Source organism: Oryctolagus cuniculus, chromosome 11, assembly GCF_964237555.1.
Source record: "Oryctolagus cuniculus chromosome 11, mOryCun1.1, whole genome shotgun sequence".
NCBI lineage: Eukaryota > Metazoa > Chordata > Mammalia > Lagomorpha > Leporidae > Oryctolagus > Oryctolagus cuniculus.
The window spans coordinates 67244764-67263157 of record NC_091442.1 but is presented as its reverse complement, the minus strand read 5'-3'; the positions used below and the strand labels follow the sequence as shown (position 1 = coordinate 67263157).

The 18394-nt window shown below is 40.1% G+C and overlaps 1 protein-coding gene across 2 annotated transcripts in view; it reads left to right on the top strand.

Annotated features, from left to right (window-relative positions):
- The window catches only part of WIF1 (WNT inhibitory factor 1), an 85413-nt gene that overhangs the window by 47391 nt on the left and 19628 nt on the right, over positions 1 to 18394 (top strand). For both annotated transcript variants that reach the window (XM_070052575.1, XM_008256742.4), the window contains exon 3: positions 7413 to 7521. In XM_070052575.1, coding sequence (XP_069908676.1) covers positions 7413 to 7521 — 109 coding nt within the window. The remainder of the gene's footprint in view (positions 1 to 7412; positions 7522 to 18394) is intronic.

Sequence of the window (18394 nt, the reverse complement as noted above, 5' to 3'; positions counted from 1 at the left end):
ACTGCCACCTATAAGTGAGAACATGCATTATTTGTCTTTCTGTGCCTGACTTATTTCAGTTAACATCATATCCTCCAGTTCTATCCATGTTGCTGCAAATGACAGAACTTCACTTGTTTGTATGGCTGGATAAAATTTCATTGTGTATCATGTTTTCTTTATGCACTCATCCATCAATGAACACCCAGGTTGTTTCCTTGTCTGCAATTGTGAATAGTGCTGCAGTAAAAATCTGAGTGCAGCTGTTTCTGCTGTAGACAAAATTCGATTTCTTTGGACATATAACCAGTCGTGGGATGGCTGGATACTGTAGTAGTTCTAGTTCTAGCTTTTTGAAGAACTTCTGTACTGTTTTACTGAGCGACTATACTAATTGACATTGCCAGAACAGTGTACGAAAGCTGGCCTTTTCCCTGCATCTTCATCAGCATTTGTTATTTGTTTTATCTTTTTGATAACAGGCGTTCTGACTGGGATAAGATGATATTCTACTGTGGTTTTGATTTGTATTTCCCTGAAGATTAGTGATATTGAGCATTTTTTCATATACTTATTGGCAATTTGTATATCAGATTTTAAGAAATGTTTATTCAAGTCATTTACTCATTTTTTAAAAGATTTATTTTATTAATTTGAAAGACAGAGTTACATAGAAAAATAAAAGAGAGAGAAGGGTCTTCCACTCGCTGGTTGACCCCCAAATGGCTGCAATGGCTGGCACTGAGCTAATCCGAAGCCAGGAGCCAGGAGCCAGGAGCTTCTTCCAGGTATCCCATGTGGATGCAGGAGTCCAAGCACTTGGGCCATCTTCTGCTGCCTTCCCAGGCCATTAGCAATGAGCTGGAAGGCAAGTGGAACAGCAGGGACTCAAACAAGAGCCCATATGGGATGCTGGCACTGCAGGCTGGGGTTTTAACCTCCTACACCACAGCAACAGTCCCCATTTGCTCATTTTTTAAAATTCGATTTTTTTTTGCTGTTATTTGGATTCTTTATATACCATAGACATTAATTACTTGTCAGATGGATAATTCTCACATTTTCTCCCATTCTTTGAGTCGTTCCTTCACTCTGTTGATTGTTTCCTTTGTTGTGCAAAAGATTTTTAGTTTTTGTTGTTTTTGTTTTTGTTTTGACAGGCAGAGTGGACAGTGAGAGAGAGAGACAGAGAGAAAGGTCTTCCTTTGCCGTTGGTTCACTCTCCAATGGCCTCCGCGGCCGGCGCGCTGCGGCCGGCACACCGCGCTGATCCGAAGGCAGGAGCCAGGTGCTTCTCCTGGTATCCCATGGGGTGCAGGGCCCAAGCACTTGGGCCATCCTCCACTGCACTCCCGGGCCACAGCAGAGAGCTGGCCTGGAAGAAGGGCAACCGGAACAGAATCCGGCGCCCTGACCGGGACTAGAACCTGGTGTGCCGGCGCCGCAAGGCAGAGGATTAGCCTACTGAGCCGTGGTGCCGGCGAAGATTTTTAGTTTAATATGATGACATTAATCAACTTTTGCTTTGGAGTCATACTCAAAAATCTTTGCCTAGACCAATGTCCTGGAGAACCTCCCTTATATTTCTTCTAATGGCTTAATATTTTTGGGTCTTACATTTAAGTCTTTGATCCATTTAGAGTTGAGTTTTGTATGTGGTGAGAGATGGGGGTTGCATCTAGTTCCTACTGCGTATACATAGCCAATTTTCCTGACACCTTTTATTATTTATTTCTCTCTCTCTCTCTTTTTTTTTTTTTTTGACAGGCAGAGTTAGTGAGAGAGAGAGAGAGAAAGTTCTTCCTTTTCCGTTGGTTCACCCCTCAATGGCCGCTGTGGCCGGCGTGCTGTACCCTGCGCACCACGCTGATCCAAAGCCAGGAGCCAGGTGCTTCTCCTGGTCTCCTATGCAGGTGCAGGGCTCAAGGACTTGGGCCATCCTCCATTGCGCTCCAGGGCCACAGCAGAGAGCTGGACTGGAAGAGGAGCAACTGGGACAGAACCCGGCACCCCCACTGGGACTAGAACCTGGGATGCTGGCGCCGCAGGTGGAGGATTAGTCTATAAGCCACGGTGCCGGCCCTGACACCATTCTTTTTTTTTTTTTTTTTTTTTTTGACAGGCAGAGTGGACAGTGAGAGAAACAGACAGAGAGAAAGGTCTTCCTTTGCCGTTGGTTCACCCTCCAATGGCCGCCGCGGCCGGCGCACTGTGGCTGGTGCATTGCGCTGATCCGAAGGCAGGAGCCAGGTGCTTCTCCTGGTCTCCCATGGGGTGCAGTGGCCCAAGTACTTGGGCCATCCTCCACTGCACTCCCTGGCCACAGCAGAGAGCTGACCTGGAAGAGGGGCAATCGGGACAGAATCCGGCGCCCCGACCGGGACTAGAACCCAGTGTGCCTGCACCGCAAGGGACACCATTCATTATTAAAGAGCCTTTCCTTTTTCTTTTTTTTTTTCCTTCTTTTTAAAAGATTTATTTTATTTATTTGACAGAGTTACAGAGAGGTAGACACAGAGAGAGAGAGAAATCTTCCATCTGCTGGTTCACTCTCCTAATGACTGCGAAGGCTGGAGCTGAGCTGATCCAAAGCCAGGAGCTTCTTCAGGTCTCCCACACAGGTGCAGGGGCCCAAGGACTTGGACCATCTTCTACTGCTTTTCTAGGCCATGGCAGGAGCTGAATGGGAAGTGGAACAGCCAGGGATTGAACCAGTGCCCGTATGGGATGCTGGCGCTGCAGGCTGGGGCTTTAACACACTGCACGACAGCACCAGCCCTTCCTTTTTCTAATGTGTCTTCACTGTCTTTGTTGAAAATCAATTGGGTATAAATATAAATGAATCTATTTTTGGTTTCTTTATTCTGTTTCATTCAAAATGAAACCTTCAAAGAAGTCAATATTAAGATAAAAGACAAGCAATTAGTCAATTTCTAGGTGGAAATAAGTAGTTTAAAGAAGGTAATGAAAACAGTACATGGATTTAAAACCTTTTAAAAAAATATAAATCATGAAGGAAATTACATATTTCAGAGGGTTAAGCACAATTATCATCTTCAACAAGGACAAACAAACAACAGCTTATTCTGGAAATTGCGTTTTGCTAAAAAGATCCAAGCAAGAGACTGTTCTACCCAGTCCCTGCCTTGTGATAGTCCTAGATTTGCATTTTAAAAAGTGTTTATTGATTCTCAAAGAAGTTGAAGGGACAGCTTAAAACCGTACTGTAGGGGTCGCTGATTCAAGTCCTGGATGCTCCACTTCTGATACAGCTCCCTGCTAATGCACCTGGGAAAGCAGTAGAAGATGGCCCAAGTGCTTGGGCCCCTGCACCACGTGGGAGGTCTGCAGGAAGCTCCTGGCTCCTGGCTTTGGATCGGCTCAGCTCTGGCTGTTGTGGCCATCTAGGGAGTGAACCAGCAGGTAGAAGACCTCCCTCTATGTGTGTCTCTACCTCTTCTGTAACTTTGTCTTTCAAATAAATAAAATAAACATTTAAATTAAAAAAAAAAAACTGTAGTGTAAAGTTTGTTATTGATAATATCAGATTTTGGCTGTCTAAAGAAATCCATTACACCTAACTGTTTCATGTTAAAACAGCTATGCCAGTGCTAAAGATAAACTCTCAGCAAGAATATCATGGATTCTTTGATTTGCAACCTTCATTCTGTGGCCATACAGTGACCTGAAAGCTCTGCGGAGTCAAGTTTATGGTCTCTGACTGAAATTCTTTCAGCTGCACATTTTTTTGAGTATTAGCAAAGCTTTTTGAAAGAGACATTCAGAAGCTGCTTGAATGCTCATTGTTGTTTTCATTAAACACATTTTTCAAATAGATATGCAAGAAGTTTAAGTAAATTGTTGTATGAGCACAGCCATACTAAGTAAAAATCCAAGGAGAGTATTTCCTCCATGATCAGGGGATTATACACGTAGTCAAAGATTGTCATCAACCATACAGAATTGAAAGCAGGGTGCATAATTAATGCTTAACTTAAAATAATTGCATTTCCTTTACTATAGAAGGGATAGAACCACATATAGAAAATTTGAAAAAGAGAAAAGGAAAAAACTCACGGGGATAGTGGTTAAGACACCTCTGTCCTGTATCAGAGTTACTGGGTTCAGTTCCTGCTCAGGCAGTGGTGATGGTTCAAGTGACCGAGTTCCTGTCACCCACATAGGAGACCTGGATTGAGTTATCAGCTCTCAGCTTTGGCTGTGGCCCAGCCCTAGCCATTATGGGTATTTTGGGGAGTGAACTAGTAGATAAGATCTCTCTCTCTCACACACACACACACACACTGCTTTCCAATTTAAAAAAAACCACTTACCATTAATCCTATATAATCATTGTTTTAATCTTGGTGTCTGTCTAGTCTTATTAATTCTTATTAATAAAAGCTTTTTAACTAAAGCATCAGACTTCTTATTGAAATTATTAGTTTTTAGAAATATTATCATAGACAGATTTAATTTATTTTGTGATAAGTATAGAATATCACTGAAGACTAGCAGATTTAATTTGTGATAAAGGTAAAAGATATGATTACAGGGTAGCAAATGATAACGTTATATAGTATTTGAAATTTTTGTTTCATTGTTTTTGTGTTGTCTCCTTAGTTATTTTTTTTTAATATTTTATTTATTCATTTGAGAGGTAGAGTTATAAACAGTGAGAGAGAGAGACAGAAAGAGAGAGAGATCTTCCTTTCGTTGGTTCACTCCCCAGATGGCCGCAACGGCCAGAGCTGCACCAATCTGAAGCCAGGAGCTTCCTCCGGGTCTCCTGCGTGGGTGCAGCAGCCCAAGGACTTGGGCCATCTTCAACTGCTTTCCCAGGCCATAGCAGAAAGCTGGATTGGAAGAGGAGCAGCTGGGACTCGAACCAGCGCCCATATGGGAGGCTGGCGCCGCAGGCGGAGGATTAACCTACTGTACCATGGCGCCAGCCCCATGTCTCCTTAGTTATTTTCTATCCATATATACTGTTAATAATATGATTAGAGTAAGTTTTGGCATGTGGTGTGTATTGTACTGTGTTGTGTTATTATTGCTTGTTGTTATTACTTGATAATATAGGTAATCCAAATGTTACTAATTATAAAAGCATTCAGCATGAAATCCTTTCATTGTGCCAACTCAAGCATGTATTAGAAGAAAATATTAAAAGGTTCCGGCGCCGCGGCTCACTAGGCTAATCCTCCGCCTTGCGGCGCCGGCACACTGGGTTCTAGTCCCGGTCGGGGCACCGGATTCTGTCCCGGTTGCCCCTCTTCCAGGCCAGCTCTCTGCTGTGGCCAGGGAGTGCAGTGGAGGATGGCCCAAGTACTTGGGCCCTGCACCCTATGGGAGACCAGGATAAGTACCTGGCTCCTGCCATCGGATCAGCGCGGTGCACCGGCCGCGGCGGCCATTGGAGGGTGAACCAACGGCAAAAGGAAGACCTTTCTCTCTCTCTCTCTCTCTCTCACTGTCCATTCTGCCTGTCAAAAAGAAAAAAAAAAAAAGAAAGAAAAGAAAATATTAAAAGGTAAATATTACCTAGTAAAATGAAGAGAGAAGTGAAACTGTTTGAAGTCATTGTAGCACTCAGATTCATGAAAACTAGTTCACTTAAAAATGTTTATGTATTCATTTTTATTTATTTGAAAGGGAGAGAGAGTGAGCGAGCAAGCAAGCAAGCACACTTCCATCTTCTGGTTCACTCCCCAAATGATCACAACAGCTGGGCCAGGCTGAAGCCTGAAGCAAGGAGCCAGGAACTCCATCTGGGTCTCCCACATGGGTGGTAGGGATTCAAATCTTGGGCCAGTATCTATCCCTCCCAGGAACATTAGCAAGGAGCTGGATCAGAAATGGAAGCAGGACTCAACGCCAGGCCCTCTGATATGAGACGCAGGCATTCCAAGCAGTGGCTTAACCTGCTGCACCTCAATGCCATCCTCAACCAGTTCTTTTTCAGTAATCACTGGTTTTCTTGTAGGAACAGATATACTGTTCTCTTTTTTGAAGGAATTCATTCCAAACTGAATTACTTTTCCTGATAACATTACTCTCATCAGACTTTCAAATGTTTGCTTCTTTTTGGGTAAGAATGACCTGTCTTATCACCCTTTATCCTCAGGGCCCTCTTAGTAAATGAATGTAACCAATTAATTTGTGAAATTGTTATCTACCTTGGGAATTGTTCATGGTGATCTTCTGGCACTGCTGTCAGAACTCAAAGGAGATGCAGTGGGGCCTTGGTCAGTGAGACTGCTCCTTTTAGGGAACCCAGGAAGAGTTTTTTAACTCACTTCAAGTGTCCACAGTGTCATTATAGCTGTTGAGTTTATCCTTTTGCATTCTTATACTCAAATGAAATCTTAATGGCTAATACATTTGATACTGTGATTTAAGTGGAAAGTTTTTTGATTTTCTATATGTATAGCATAATATTTTCCACATTGGAAAATAAATTTTATACTGCGTATAAGAAAAGTCATATTCTTTTTTTAACCTCCTTCTAGCCTGTGTTACCTGGATATCTCCACAGTAACTGCAAAACTACTCAGCTTGGCCTAACTCTTGTGTGAGCCTTTATGCTGTTCACTGATTGTTCTTCATGCCTAAACAAGAATGTGTTTCCGTCACAGCCCCTCCTAATAGCCTGGTTGAGAATCAGTTAAGCATCACAGCTCTGAGGGACATAGATTATGCACCACTACTTTCAGTATTCATGGCCATTTGAGTAGCAAGAACTGTTTTCTCAACTAGAGACTTAATAGGAATATGAAAATGTTTACATTATATAGTTTTGTGGCCTGTTGTAGTGTGGTGGTGGTTTTTACATTTTTAGGCTTTTCACTCTGTAATTAAATTGAGGCCTTAAATATAAACCTTTCAGAGAGAATGAAGCTGAAAAATAAATGTTGACAGCAAGATCATTACATTTTGTACTTTAATGTCTTCTTTTGTCAAATAGGTTGCTATTTTCATTATCCCTTATTTATTACAGCTCTCCAAATTTTGATCAAAAGACTCACTTCAGATTTGAAAAGAATTAAAGAATGACCCAAGAGGCTGGGATGGGTTTTCTAAGGAATAGTTAGTGATTTCTTTGACATCACATATTTCCCTAAGAGTACTTTTTCTCAATCCTTTTAACAGGCAGCCACTAAATTACATGTTTAGGTTAAAAGACCACCTTTTGTGAGTGTTTTGGATAGATGTTTCTAATGTTTTTAAGGGTTCATTTCTCTCCAAACAGACCGTCTAATTCTGTAGTCGTAAAACACAGAGAATGAGTTATGCCTACACAGTATCTTAGGGGCTCCAGGGTTCCTGGAGTGAAAATGAGCACTCTCCCGTCTGACGGATGACGAACTAAGAAGTGCCTTCTCCCTCGCCATGGTCTCCATGGTACCAACTGTCAATGTCTTTTGTTGCAGGCAGAATACTTCTATGAATTCCTGTCCCTGCGCTCTCTGGATAAAGGCATCATGGCAGATCCAACTGTCAACGTCCCTCTGCTGGGAACAGTGCCTCATAAGGCATCAGGTGGGTGGTCTTTGCCTTGTAGAAAGGCTTACACTTAAAATATGTTACTGATGAGAATATTTAAAACCCAAATGCCATCCATCAGAAGGATTATAAGAGGTTTTCCTAAAGAGATCCATTGGTTTTAGGATGGTTCAATTGTTACCCTTTGTGCAAAGGATTAAGATCCGAATGAAGAAATGGCTTTATAATTTCCTAAAAACTCAAAATAGCTCAGTCCACACCCACTGCATAAAGTATTCCAGAAGAAAGGAAAAAGACAGCAAACATGCCTGGGTTAGATATATCCAGCCAAGAAGTGTGGGTTAATGTAGTACAAATAAATGCAGCAAAGAATCAAGGTAGGTGACTAGGGACAAAGAGGACTAGGCAAGAATATCTCCCCAGAGGTGAACATTGTATTAAATAGGAATTTGAAGGAGAGAAGAGACAATGAAAAGTACAGAACAGATATTCAAGGTTTCTACTACCTTTTATAAGTTAAAAGGTTCAAATTTATGAGGCTTACCTGACTTTGTCCAATTCAAATATTAGTAATAACTGGTGGAGTTGAGACTAGAGCCCATGGTTTCTGATTTTTTGGAAAGATAGAGATCATGTATGCTGTAATGTTCATGTCTTTCTGTCTATATTTTTTTCTTCATGAATATACTTTTTACATAATTGTGATAACATTTAGTTTTGCATTGTGGTGGTGTTTTTTTGCTTATTTTTAATATTTATTTATTTATTTGAAAACGTGACAAAGGGAGAGACAGAAACCTTCCATTTGCTGATTCACTTCCCAATTGCCCACAACAGCTGGGACTGAGACAGGTCAAAGCCAGGAGCCAGGAATTCCACCCAGATCTCCTATGTGGCTGGCAGAAATCCAATTATTTACGCCTCCTAGGTACATTAGCAGGGAGTTGGATGAGAAGCAGTGTGACATGGCATGTAGGCATCCCAAGTAGTGGCTTAACCCAATGCACCACAATGTCTTTGCCACTTTTAACATTTTAATGGAAACATTTTTCTATGCCATTATCAATTTTTCCAAAGCTGCTTTTAATGCCCTTATAATATTCTATTTTGGGGCCGGCGCCATGGTGCAGTGGGTTAATCCTGGTCCTGCAATGCTGGCATCCCATACAGGCGCCAGTTCTAGTCCCGGCTGCTCCTCTTCCAATCCAGCTCTCTGCTGTGGCCTGGGAGAGCAGTAGAAGATGGTCCAAGTGCTTAAGCTCCTGCACCCACATGGGAGACTGGGAAGAAGCACCTGGTTCCTGGCTTCAGGTCGGCACAGCTACAGCTGTTGCAGCCATTTGCAGAGTGAACCAACGGAAGGAAGACCTTTCTCTCTGTCTCTCCCTCTCACTGTCTGTAACTCTGCCTCTCAAATAAATAAATAAAATCTTTAAAAAATATTCTATTTTATGGGTCTACCTATTACATTATTATTGGCTGAGATTATCTTTTGAGTGTCCATGCTAGAAATATCATAATAAACGTCCTCTCAAAGCTAATGGATGGTGGTATGCACTCTGGCATAGCAAGCAAAGCTGCCATCTACAGTGCCAGCATCCCATATGAGTGTCGATTGGAGTCCCAGCTGCTCCACTTAAATCCAGCTACCTGCTAATGGCCTGGGTAAAGCCGTGGAAGATGACCCAGCTGCTTGGGATTCTACACCCATGTGGGAAACCCAGATGAAGCTCTTGGCTCCTGGCTTCAGATCAGCACAGCTCTGGCTGTTTCAGCTATTTGAGAGTGAACCATCAGATGGAAGATCTCTTTGTCTCTCCCTCTCTCTCTCTTTGCCTTTCAAAATAAATAAATCAATCTTAAAAAAAAAAAAAAAACTAATGGATGGTAAACTGTATAATGGCAGGAGCCCTATCTGTCTTATTCACCATGACTCCCAACATGTGGCCCAACACAGTACAGCACTCAGAAATTAATTGGTAGATTGGGTATGTAACAAAATATTGGCACTTATGTCATTATTTTGTTAAAATAGATTCTTAGAAGTGCAATTATTGTGTCAAAGGATATGAACCATGAACTTTTAAAAAGGCTCTTAAAGCAAATTAAAACAAAAGACTCTTAAAAACAATTTTGGCCACAACACCAAATTACTTTCCGTAAAGATTGTATCCATTGTGCCTTGGCTAGCAGTATAAGGTAGCTTACTGTGTTCTCATCAACATAGGTTATTAACCATACTAACAATTTTTGCTGACTTTAAAAATGAAAAGCAGTTTCTCCCAGTACCCTTTTAATTTGAGTTTTTTAAAAATTTCTATTGAGATAGAACATATTTTCTGGTATCTATTAGGCAATGTCAGATGTCTGTGTACCATGTTTGTTTGCATACTAAGATAATAATGTTCTTATTGATTTGTAAAGCTTGCTATGCATAAAGTACATTTAGCTTTTATTGCAACTTTTTTCAACTTACCATTTGTATTTTATTGGAGAGAGTAAAAGTCTATGTAGTCAATCCTGCCTTTTCCTTTGCAATTTTTTCCCATTCCCTTTATGCTTGCCAATTAATTCCTATTCCAGAGAGCAGTTAAGTGATAACTTACACATGCTTCTTGCATTTTATAAAAATTTATTTTGGCAATAGTATGAGGTAGGGCTCTAACTTGAATTATTTTTCTGAGTCATCAACTTTTCCAATGTTAAAAATTAAGTTGCTTCAAGATATGCTTTTTATTTCATGTTAAGTTCTATCATAAGGTTTGTTTAGGGCTTACTGTTTATTTTAGGATCGTAATAGTTATGGCTTTATAGTGTTTCAAAGTTATTGATAATATAACTCTTTTTAAAACAATTTCATCTTAATTTTCTAGAGGAATGTTGGAATAATTTTCTTAGCTGTCAATTGAAAATAAGAGCTAATTTAAATCTATCTTAAAAATCAGGAAATCTGGGGCCGGTGCCGTGGATCACTTGGTTAATCCTCCACCTGTGGCACCGGCATCCCATATGGGTGCTGGGTTCTAGTCCCGGTTGCTCCTCTTCCAGTCCAGCTCTCTGCTGTGGCCCGGGAAGGCAGTGGAGGATGGCCCAAGTGCTGAGCCCTGTACCCGCATGGGAGACCAGGAGGAAGCACCTGGTTCCTGGCTTCAGATCAGTGCAGCCCTCCGGCCGTAGCTGCCATTTGGAGGGTGAACCAATGGAAGGAAGACCTTTCTCTCTGTCTCTCTCTCCCTTACTGTCTAACTCTATCTGTTAAAAAATAAATAAATAAATAAATAAATCAGGAAATCAGGCACCTTAACATTGACCGTTCCCATGAAACTGCATGGCTGCTTTCCAGTGCTCTACGAGTCAGCGGCTAAATAAACAGAGGTTCTCTAATTCCCCCAGCACAAGTATTGTGAGTGCAACCTGGAGAATGCACTTGAATATCTCTTGGGTCATCCTGGGGCTGCTATCACCAGCAACCCACCCAGGGATTTACTTCCCTTCTAACTGGGCTTGGGTGTTTGGATGAAAGAATGAGAACTTGAATCCTGAAAGACATGGGCATCCCATTCCACAGACATGGAAGTCCCAATTCCACCCATATGGTGTTGCTGGGGTTCTACTCCATCATGGAGACAAGAAAGACAACTCAGTCTCCTAGTTCCTGGGAAGTGTTCATTGCTCAGTACCATGTCTTGTCACAAGTTGCTCTTTTTCAGGTGAAGATAATTTTACAATAAATTTTTATTATATCTTTAGCTTTAATATAATAAACATATAACATATCTCTCAATTTCCATTTTATATATTCTAATTGTTTCCATTGTCTTTTTCTGTCTTTTTTAGCTCATGGTAGCCCATTACAAATATACTTATTGACTTAATAACACAGTTATATCTGTTCACCTTCCAATAAATATTATATCTTTGGATTTTCTAACTTAATGTGTGTTTCCCAAGTCTTCATTCACTTACTATGTCTAGAAAAAAAAGTCTTACTTGTGGGGAGCAATCCGGACTAGACTAAGTTACTCGAATTAAGACTTATTCTATGCATCTGCTCTCCCACAATGTGGCGTTGGGAGAGAAGTAAACAGCTTCCGCACAGCTGCCTCCAGTTCAACTAATAAACTGTAGGACTTGCTCCTGATTGGAGGAGAGCAGCGTACTCGGCGTGTGGGCAGCCGAGTGAGGATTGGCGGAGGAGGACTATAAAGGAGGAGAGAGACGGCATGCACCGGGAACATCTATGGGGAACACCTAGCTGAAGGAACACCTGTGCAGCCCCCGAGTAGAGCCGGCCGGCGGTGTGCCGCTCCCCTGCGGAAGTGGGGAAAGCGGCCAGGGGGAACCGCCCTTCCACGGAGGTGGAAGGGATAGTAGCCAACCCGGGAAGAACCAGCAGCAAACCCGGGGAGGGCCGAGCAGATGAAAGAACAGCGCAGGGTCCTGTGTTGCTCCTCCACGAAGAGGGGGAGCGACATAATGGTGCCGTGACTCGGATATGAAGCCTAGGCAGGGTCCTGTGTCGTTCCCCCATGAAGACGGGGAGCGACATTACTAAAATTCTACTTCTTAGGATATTGATCCACAAGATTTTGAATTTATGATATGAAGAGGTTTTTATACCTGGTCTTAGCCAAACGGCCGAGAAGCAATGGGATATTTTTAAATTAATTAATTAATTTATTTTTAAATTTTATTTAAAAGGTAGAGAGACAGAGAGAATAGAGACATCTGCTGGTTCACTCCTCAAATGCTTGCACTACTGAACCTACAGCTCAATCTGGGTCTCCCACGTAGGAGTCTGGTACCCAGCTACTTGAGCCATCATCACAACCGCCCAAGGTTTGCATTAACAGGAAGTTTAAATAGGAAGCAGAACCAGGACTCCAACCAGATACTCTGATATGGGATGTAGGTATCCCAAGAGGTATCTTAACCTCTGTGCCAAATACCTATCCCAATATGAGGATATTTTAACAGAATGTATTTAGACAAAACATTTTCTAATTATATATAATATTTACAAACAATACAAGTTAGAGGAAAAAGTGAATGACACCTTGGACAAGGTGAAATTAGAAATAACAAGCCTTCTTCCCAGACCAGGTGATGCGCAATATTCATGAACACATGCACACATTTAGCGTGAATAGCACCCATTCCCAAGCACAAACACACATTGGTTTTTGGAAGCAGATATAGGATTTGTTTGCAGAAAGGTAGGTGTAAGAAGTATATTGGAATTTTAGACCATTTCAGGACAGTTATTCATTAGCCTCATTAGCTCAGTCTCCATAGTAGGACAAAAGAAGTTGCCATGAATTATTAAAAAGTAACCACGTCAGTGTGTCTTTGCTCTTAAGCATTCAGGTACTGTTTATTATTCTACAGGCCTATTTTTACCCCCATGCTGCTAACCCGTTCTTTTATCTCAGATTTCTATATGCCTAAACACTGCATGAAAAAAAAAAAAAAAAAAAAAAAAACCTTTAACAGTTATGAAGTGCCTGCCTTCTGGCATCTCAAGAGAACAAAAACAGGAAATGCAAACTGCAGGGTGGTTCAGTAAAATTCCTGAGTTGTATAACAAAAAAACAGTTTCCATGAAGCCTAGGCTTTGCCTCTTTGAACATTCCATCTCTGTCATACCATGAAGCCAACATAGCAATGGTGTTGCTCAACCAAGACTTTCAGGAATCCGAGGTCTAGAAATGTTTAAGTGGGTACTAATACTGAAGGAACTGTTTTGTTCTTGGCGATCCCAGTTCTTAGCAGAATTTGAAGCTCAGAGTAGATGACCAGTAAGCATCTACCAGAGCAGCTTGAAAAAGTGATGAATATTCCTGTTAGATAACTTTCAGTCGTGGAGTGTATTTATAATTGTGTGGTGTTGGGGATGCACTATTGCACACCTTCCCCATTCTTCCTCTGTTATAAGAGCAGTGTCTCAAATGGCTAGAAGCTGAGGCAGTGTGAACACCATGCCCGTCTTCATTAAGGTTGGAAGAAGCAATCAGAATAAGTATACTGTATACTTCTGCAGAAGAGTTAGTTTCTGTGCAGTCAATTGCACACCTGTGTATATTTGAATTCATAACAGTTATGTAATTCTGCTTTAGTGTTTCAAAGTTGTTTTACTTCATCTCAGTTTGAATTATGCAACCCAGACTGCATTGGAATTCACATCTGACCTAATTTCATCTAGTTTGGTTGAAGTGGTTCTCTACTCACATGCTTATTGTTGCAAAAGCACACAGCTTTCCATTTCTTTCATTCCTTGGAAGTAAAGAGTTCAAACGTTTTCTGCCTTTGATGAATTTTTTCTTTGTGTATGCTGATAATATTTTACCCTCTGTATCTCTCACTGTCTATAGTGAATTTCTCTAATAGTATATATTTAATATAATAAATGCATGTATTTGCGAGGGGGCATGCAGGTGTGTATTCATCTGCTCAAGTGTGTGCCTGTGTATGTAAGGATACAGGGTGTGCCTCCCATACTATATTGTGTTTGTCGGTGCCTAGTTTGTGACAGACAACATTTGGTGCTAAGATTACAAAAACAAGATATAGTCCTTGCCTTTGAAAACCTCATCCTTAGCCATGGCTACAGACCATACTTAAATCATTGCACTACAAGAAAGCATATACAGAGAAGCATTTGTGAAAATATGAGTGAAATGAATTGAGCAGGGGTGTATGGGAAAGCTACAGAGAGAAGATAATATTTAATTTTGATCTTGAAAGTTGAGCAAGAAGACGATGGACAGAAAAGAGGAGCATTCCAAGCAGCTGGGTGTACAAGTGGGGCACCATGAATGTGCACTGCATGTTTAGAGAACTAAGAACATAGTTTGGGCACAGCACAGGCTTTACAAAAGGCAATTAGTTGAGATGACACTAGCTGAAGTCAGGTTTGGTTTTGTTTAAAGCAAAAGTTCTTTGAAAACTTTCAAAAAGTGTTTATAATTCTTACTACTTAACCAGTGTTGTGGTTAAAATTTATGGAAGCAGGAAGGAGGATAAATGGAGTTTGCATCAGAGGAAAGAAAATTTCCTCTTACATTTTAAAACTGAAAAATGGACAAATGTAGGTAGCATAATTTACACATCGTTCACTAATGTCTACTTTTACATTAAAAATTAATTCATCAAAACTCATAAACTAGGTACCTCCTAATTTCTGATCTTTATTTCCTGGTTCTTTGCAAATCATTGTATTATGGATCATAACTATGCTTACATGCCTCCTATTTCAAAAGAAATAGATGTGTGTAGGTAAAACTTTTTCACTTGGACTAAGGGGATTCTTAATGTCTTCATTTTTAACTTGAAGCTAAACTTGTCAGATTGGAATTAGTCTAATATATATATACACACACACACACACACACACACATACACAAGTGTGTGGCCTCATAAATAAGATATTGGTTAGTAAGGCTGCATCTCATATCAGAGTACCTGGGTTTAGTACACAGCTCTGGCTGTAACTCCAGCTTCCTGCTACTGGGGATCCTGGGAGACAGTGGTGATGGCACAAGTAGTTGTCCTTTGGCCACCCACTTGGGAGACCTGGATTGAGTTCCTGGCTCTCAGGTTTGGCCCTGACCATCGTAGGCATTTGGGGAATGAACCTGTGAATAAGAGCTTACTCTCTGTCTTCTATCTCTCTGCCTAAAAAAAAAAATTAAAAACAATAATTTAAAACCTATAATGTGTTAGATTTCTAAAAGATAACAAGGAAAACAGTTCATATTAATATTGATAGTATTGAACATAATTTTATAGGAGTAAAATAATTCTTAAGGATATAATCTCTGTTGGTTTACTAAGACAATAAAGATGATACATCTTTAGTTATCTGCCAAGACTGCTTACAGTTTGCTATTTAAAATGTAAAGAACTGTTTCTTTCTATTGTATGTGGCATATATGCTGTTTCTGTGAATTCTTTGCTAATATTTTCTTTCATGAAAGACATTTTTGATCATGACTTATACTTTAAATTTTCAAATAAATGAAGTTTTCACACAAACTTTCTTTAAAAAAATATAATGGTAATATTATTAATCTTAAGGCCAAAAGAGGAAACAGAGACCCAAAAGTATCAATGAAATTACCCAAAATGAATAGGTCATAACAAGCAATTCTCTACTTGATCCTTTTTTTAAGCATAAGGTAGTATTCCTAGATGACATTTATGTTCCCAATATAAAGATAAAATTTAGGTAAATTACAGGTAGAGATTATAAAAGTTCATAACCAAAGAATCTAGTGGTCACAGACCCAAAACAAACACTAGCTACTTCCAATCCAATTTGTCTGTAGCTTTAAATACATGGCCACTTATAATTAATTTTTCTAGATTTTTTAAATGATTAAAGTATTTTACTATCACAAAACATCTTCAAAATAAATCTTGGGAATATACACTCCATGGCACAGGTTTTTTATTTGTCTTGTCCGCTAAGTATCCCCAGTGCTTAGAATAGTAACTAACACATACTGAACACTCAATATTTTTCTTTTTAAAGTTTTAGCAGAATAACCAAGAGAGAGGGAGAAAGAGAAAGCCCTTCCATCCCTGGTTAACTCTCCAAATACATGTAATTGCCAGGGTTGGGCCAGGCTAAAGCCAGGAGCCAAGGGCTCTCACAATTCTCCTGCTACATGAGTAGCAGGTTCTCAAGTACTTGGGCTATCGTCTGCTGCTTCCCAGGCATATTAGCAGGAAGCTGCACAGGAAACACTCAAGACTCAGTCCCAGGTTCTCTGATATAGGATGTGGGCATCCCAAGCAGCATATAACCCGCTGCACCATAACGTCCACACTTCAGTTAAGTATTTCTTGCGTGGATGAACTCTTTGTATTTTGACTGAGATTTTTATTTAATCATTTAAAGGGAAGGTTGGCCTTGAAAGCCCTAATGAAGGTCACTCAGGAGGTATTTTCTTCATTCAACTGGGATTGTCAGAGCCATAATAGAAAGCCTCACCACAGACAGAGGGATTCTACATACGTCTTTACTTTCATTGACTTAGAGACCACACTAGCAAACCACACACTTTATGTGAGTACCTCAAACCCTCTATAAACGGCCCCAGATCACTGGGCCATGTAAACATACAATTTAACCAGGTATGCAAATTATCTGCTTTTAGCACATCCGAAGATGCAGAGCAACTAATAACTTGTTTTTACATGAATTTTCCATGTAGTTAATAAGATATTTTACATATGTAACATCCAAGATATGTGTTGAAATTTGACAGTGTTGACAAGCAGAAATGGAGATGAATTTACTTACAAGCAACTTCTCTTCCATACTAAGATTCTGGAAGCTAAAATAAAGCTGAAGAGCCTTTTTAAATGAATTGAGTAGGCTGCAAAGTAGAAGCTGAATAAAGTCAGGAAAAGACACACCTGGACAGCAGTAAAGTTTGGGTAATTGCATGTGGTGAGAAAGATTCTAAAAATTCTCTTTTAAGTTTTTGCATCTTTCCATGCTTTGGATGGCTACCTATCCATGCGAAAGATTCATAAGAAGGGTAAATAAAGTTTTATAATTAAATATATTATAAATGCACTGGAAGAGCAAGCAATTTAAATTAGTTATCAGCCTCTTTGCTTCTTTCTGAACAGAAATCTCTACTGATGGATTTCTTTTTCTTTTGTAAGCTGGCATTTTCATATATAGGATTTTATTAGACCGAAGTTTGCAATGAAGACTCTCTTACTTTGGAATGGTAGAAATAGTTTTGATTTTCTGTATTGCTTTAAGGTATCTGTATTTCCTTCTTGCCATATAATCAATTTTCTGCAATGATCATATCTTGCAATGATCATATCTGAAGACTCAGGGGGAATCTTAAGTAACAAACACTTAACAATGTCCAAGCCTTGAGAGGGGTTTTTGGTTGACAAGCACATTAAGAAGATTGTATGAAGAGCGTGTGTATGGAGAAAAAAAAACAGATCAATTTCTTGTTAGTTTCTTATTATAAACCTAGAAGATAAGTTTATGAACACTAAAGGGAAAGGATTTGTCTCAGCTTAAGATGATTTTCCCAAGGTTGATAGTTACCATAACCTGCCATACAGGAAAAAAAGGAAGCAAAATTTCACACGTACTCTTCTTATTTGTAAGGAAGAACTAGTCTAGTGGATCAGCTACATCGGTCTTCCCAGTGTAGTGTTATGACAATCCAGTGGATCTTGGAAATTTACAAAATCAGTCTCTTGGCCCACAGTCACATCTGACTTGCTCTATTTCTGCCCACCAACTTGTGAGTAATTCCACAGTCCATGGGCTGCTCAGCATGCTTGCACAGCAACATCGTTAATTCCCACTCCCTTGTGTTATTCCTCCATGTCACACCTGCACACACCACGCAGTCATGAGAGCACAAGAAAGAAGTGACTCCTCTTTAGGTACCTAAGCAGCTAGGTCCTCACCTAAGCCTATCCGTGAGATTATTCCTTCACACCAAACTCTCTTCTAGATCCCCAAGAAACCAACACTTCATCTTAACAAACAGTCAGAAAATATTACCTTCATTCCTTCAATCTGTTAATTGTAGTCTAGGCTGAGTTGTGGAATATCGTCAAAGAAGATATGTTATCCCTTTCAAGCACATAGAGTGAAATAAACTAGCAGGGTATTGCTCTTAGCGCTTTATGTAGTGGATTATGAAATGTCAATGTTTAGTGCTTTTCAGGTTATATGGAGGCTGGTGAAGATACCCACAATGTTGCTTCTCCTAATTAGTCCATCAATGTTTCTTTTTCATTTTTCTCTATCATTTCCAGAGAAAATCCTTTGTTTTTTTAGACTATGGAGAGAATATCCCCAATTCCATAAGAGAGGGATAAAAATTAATGAAGGTCATTCATTCTTTCTGCATCCAGC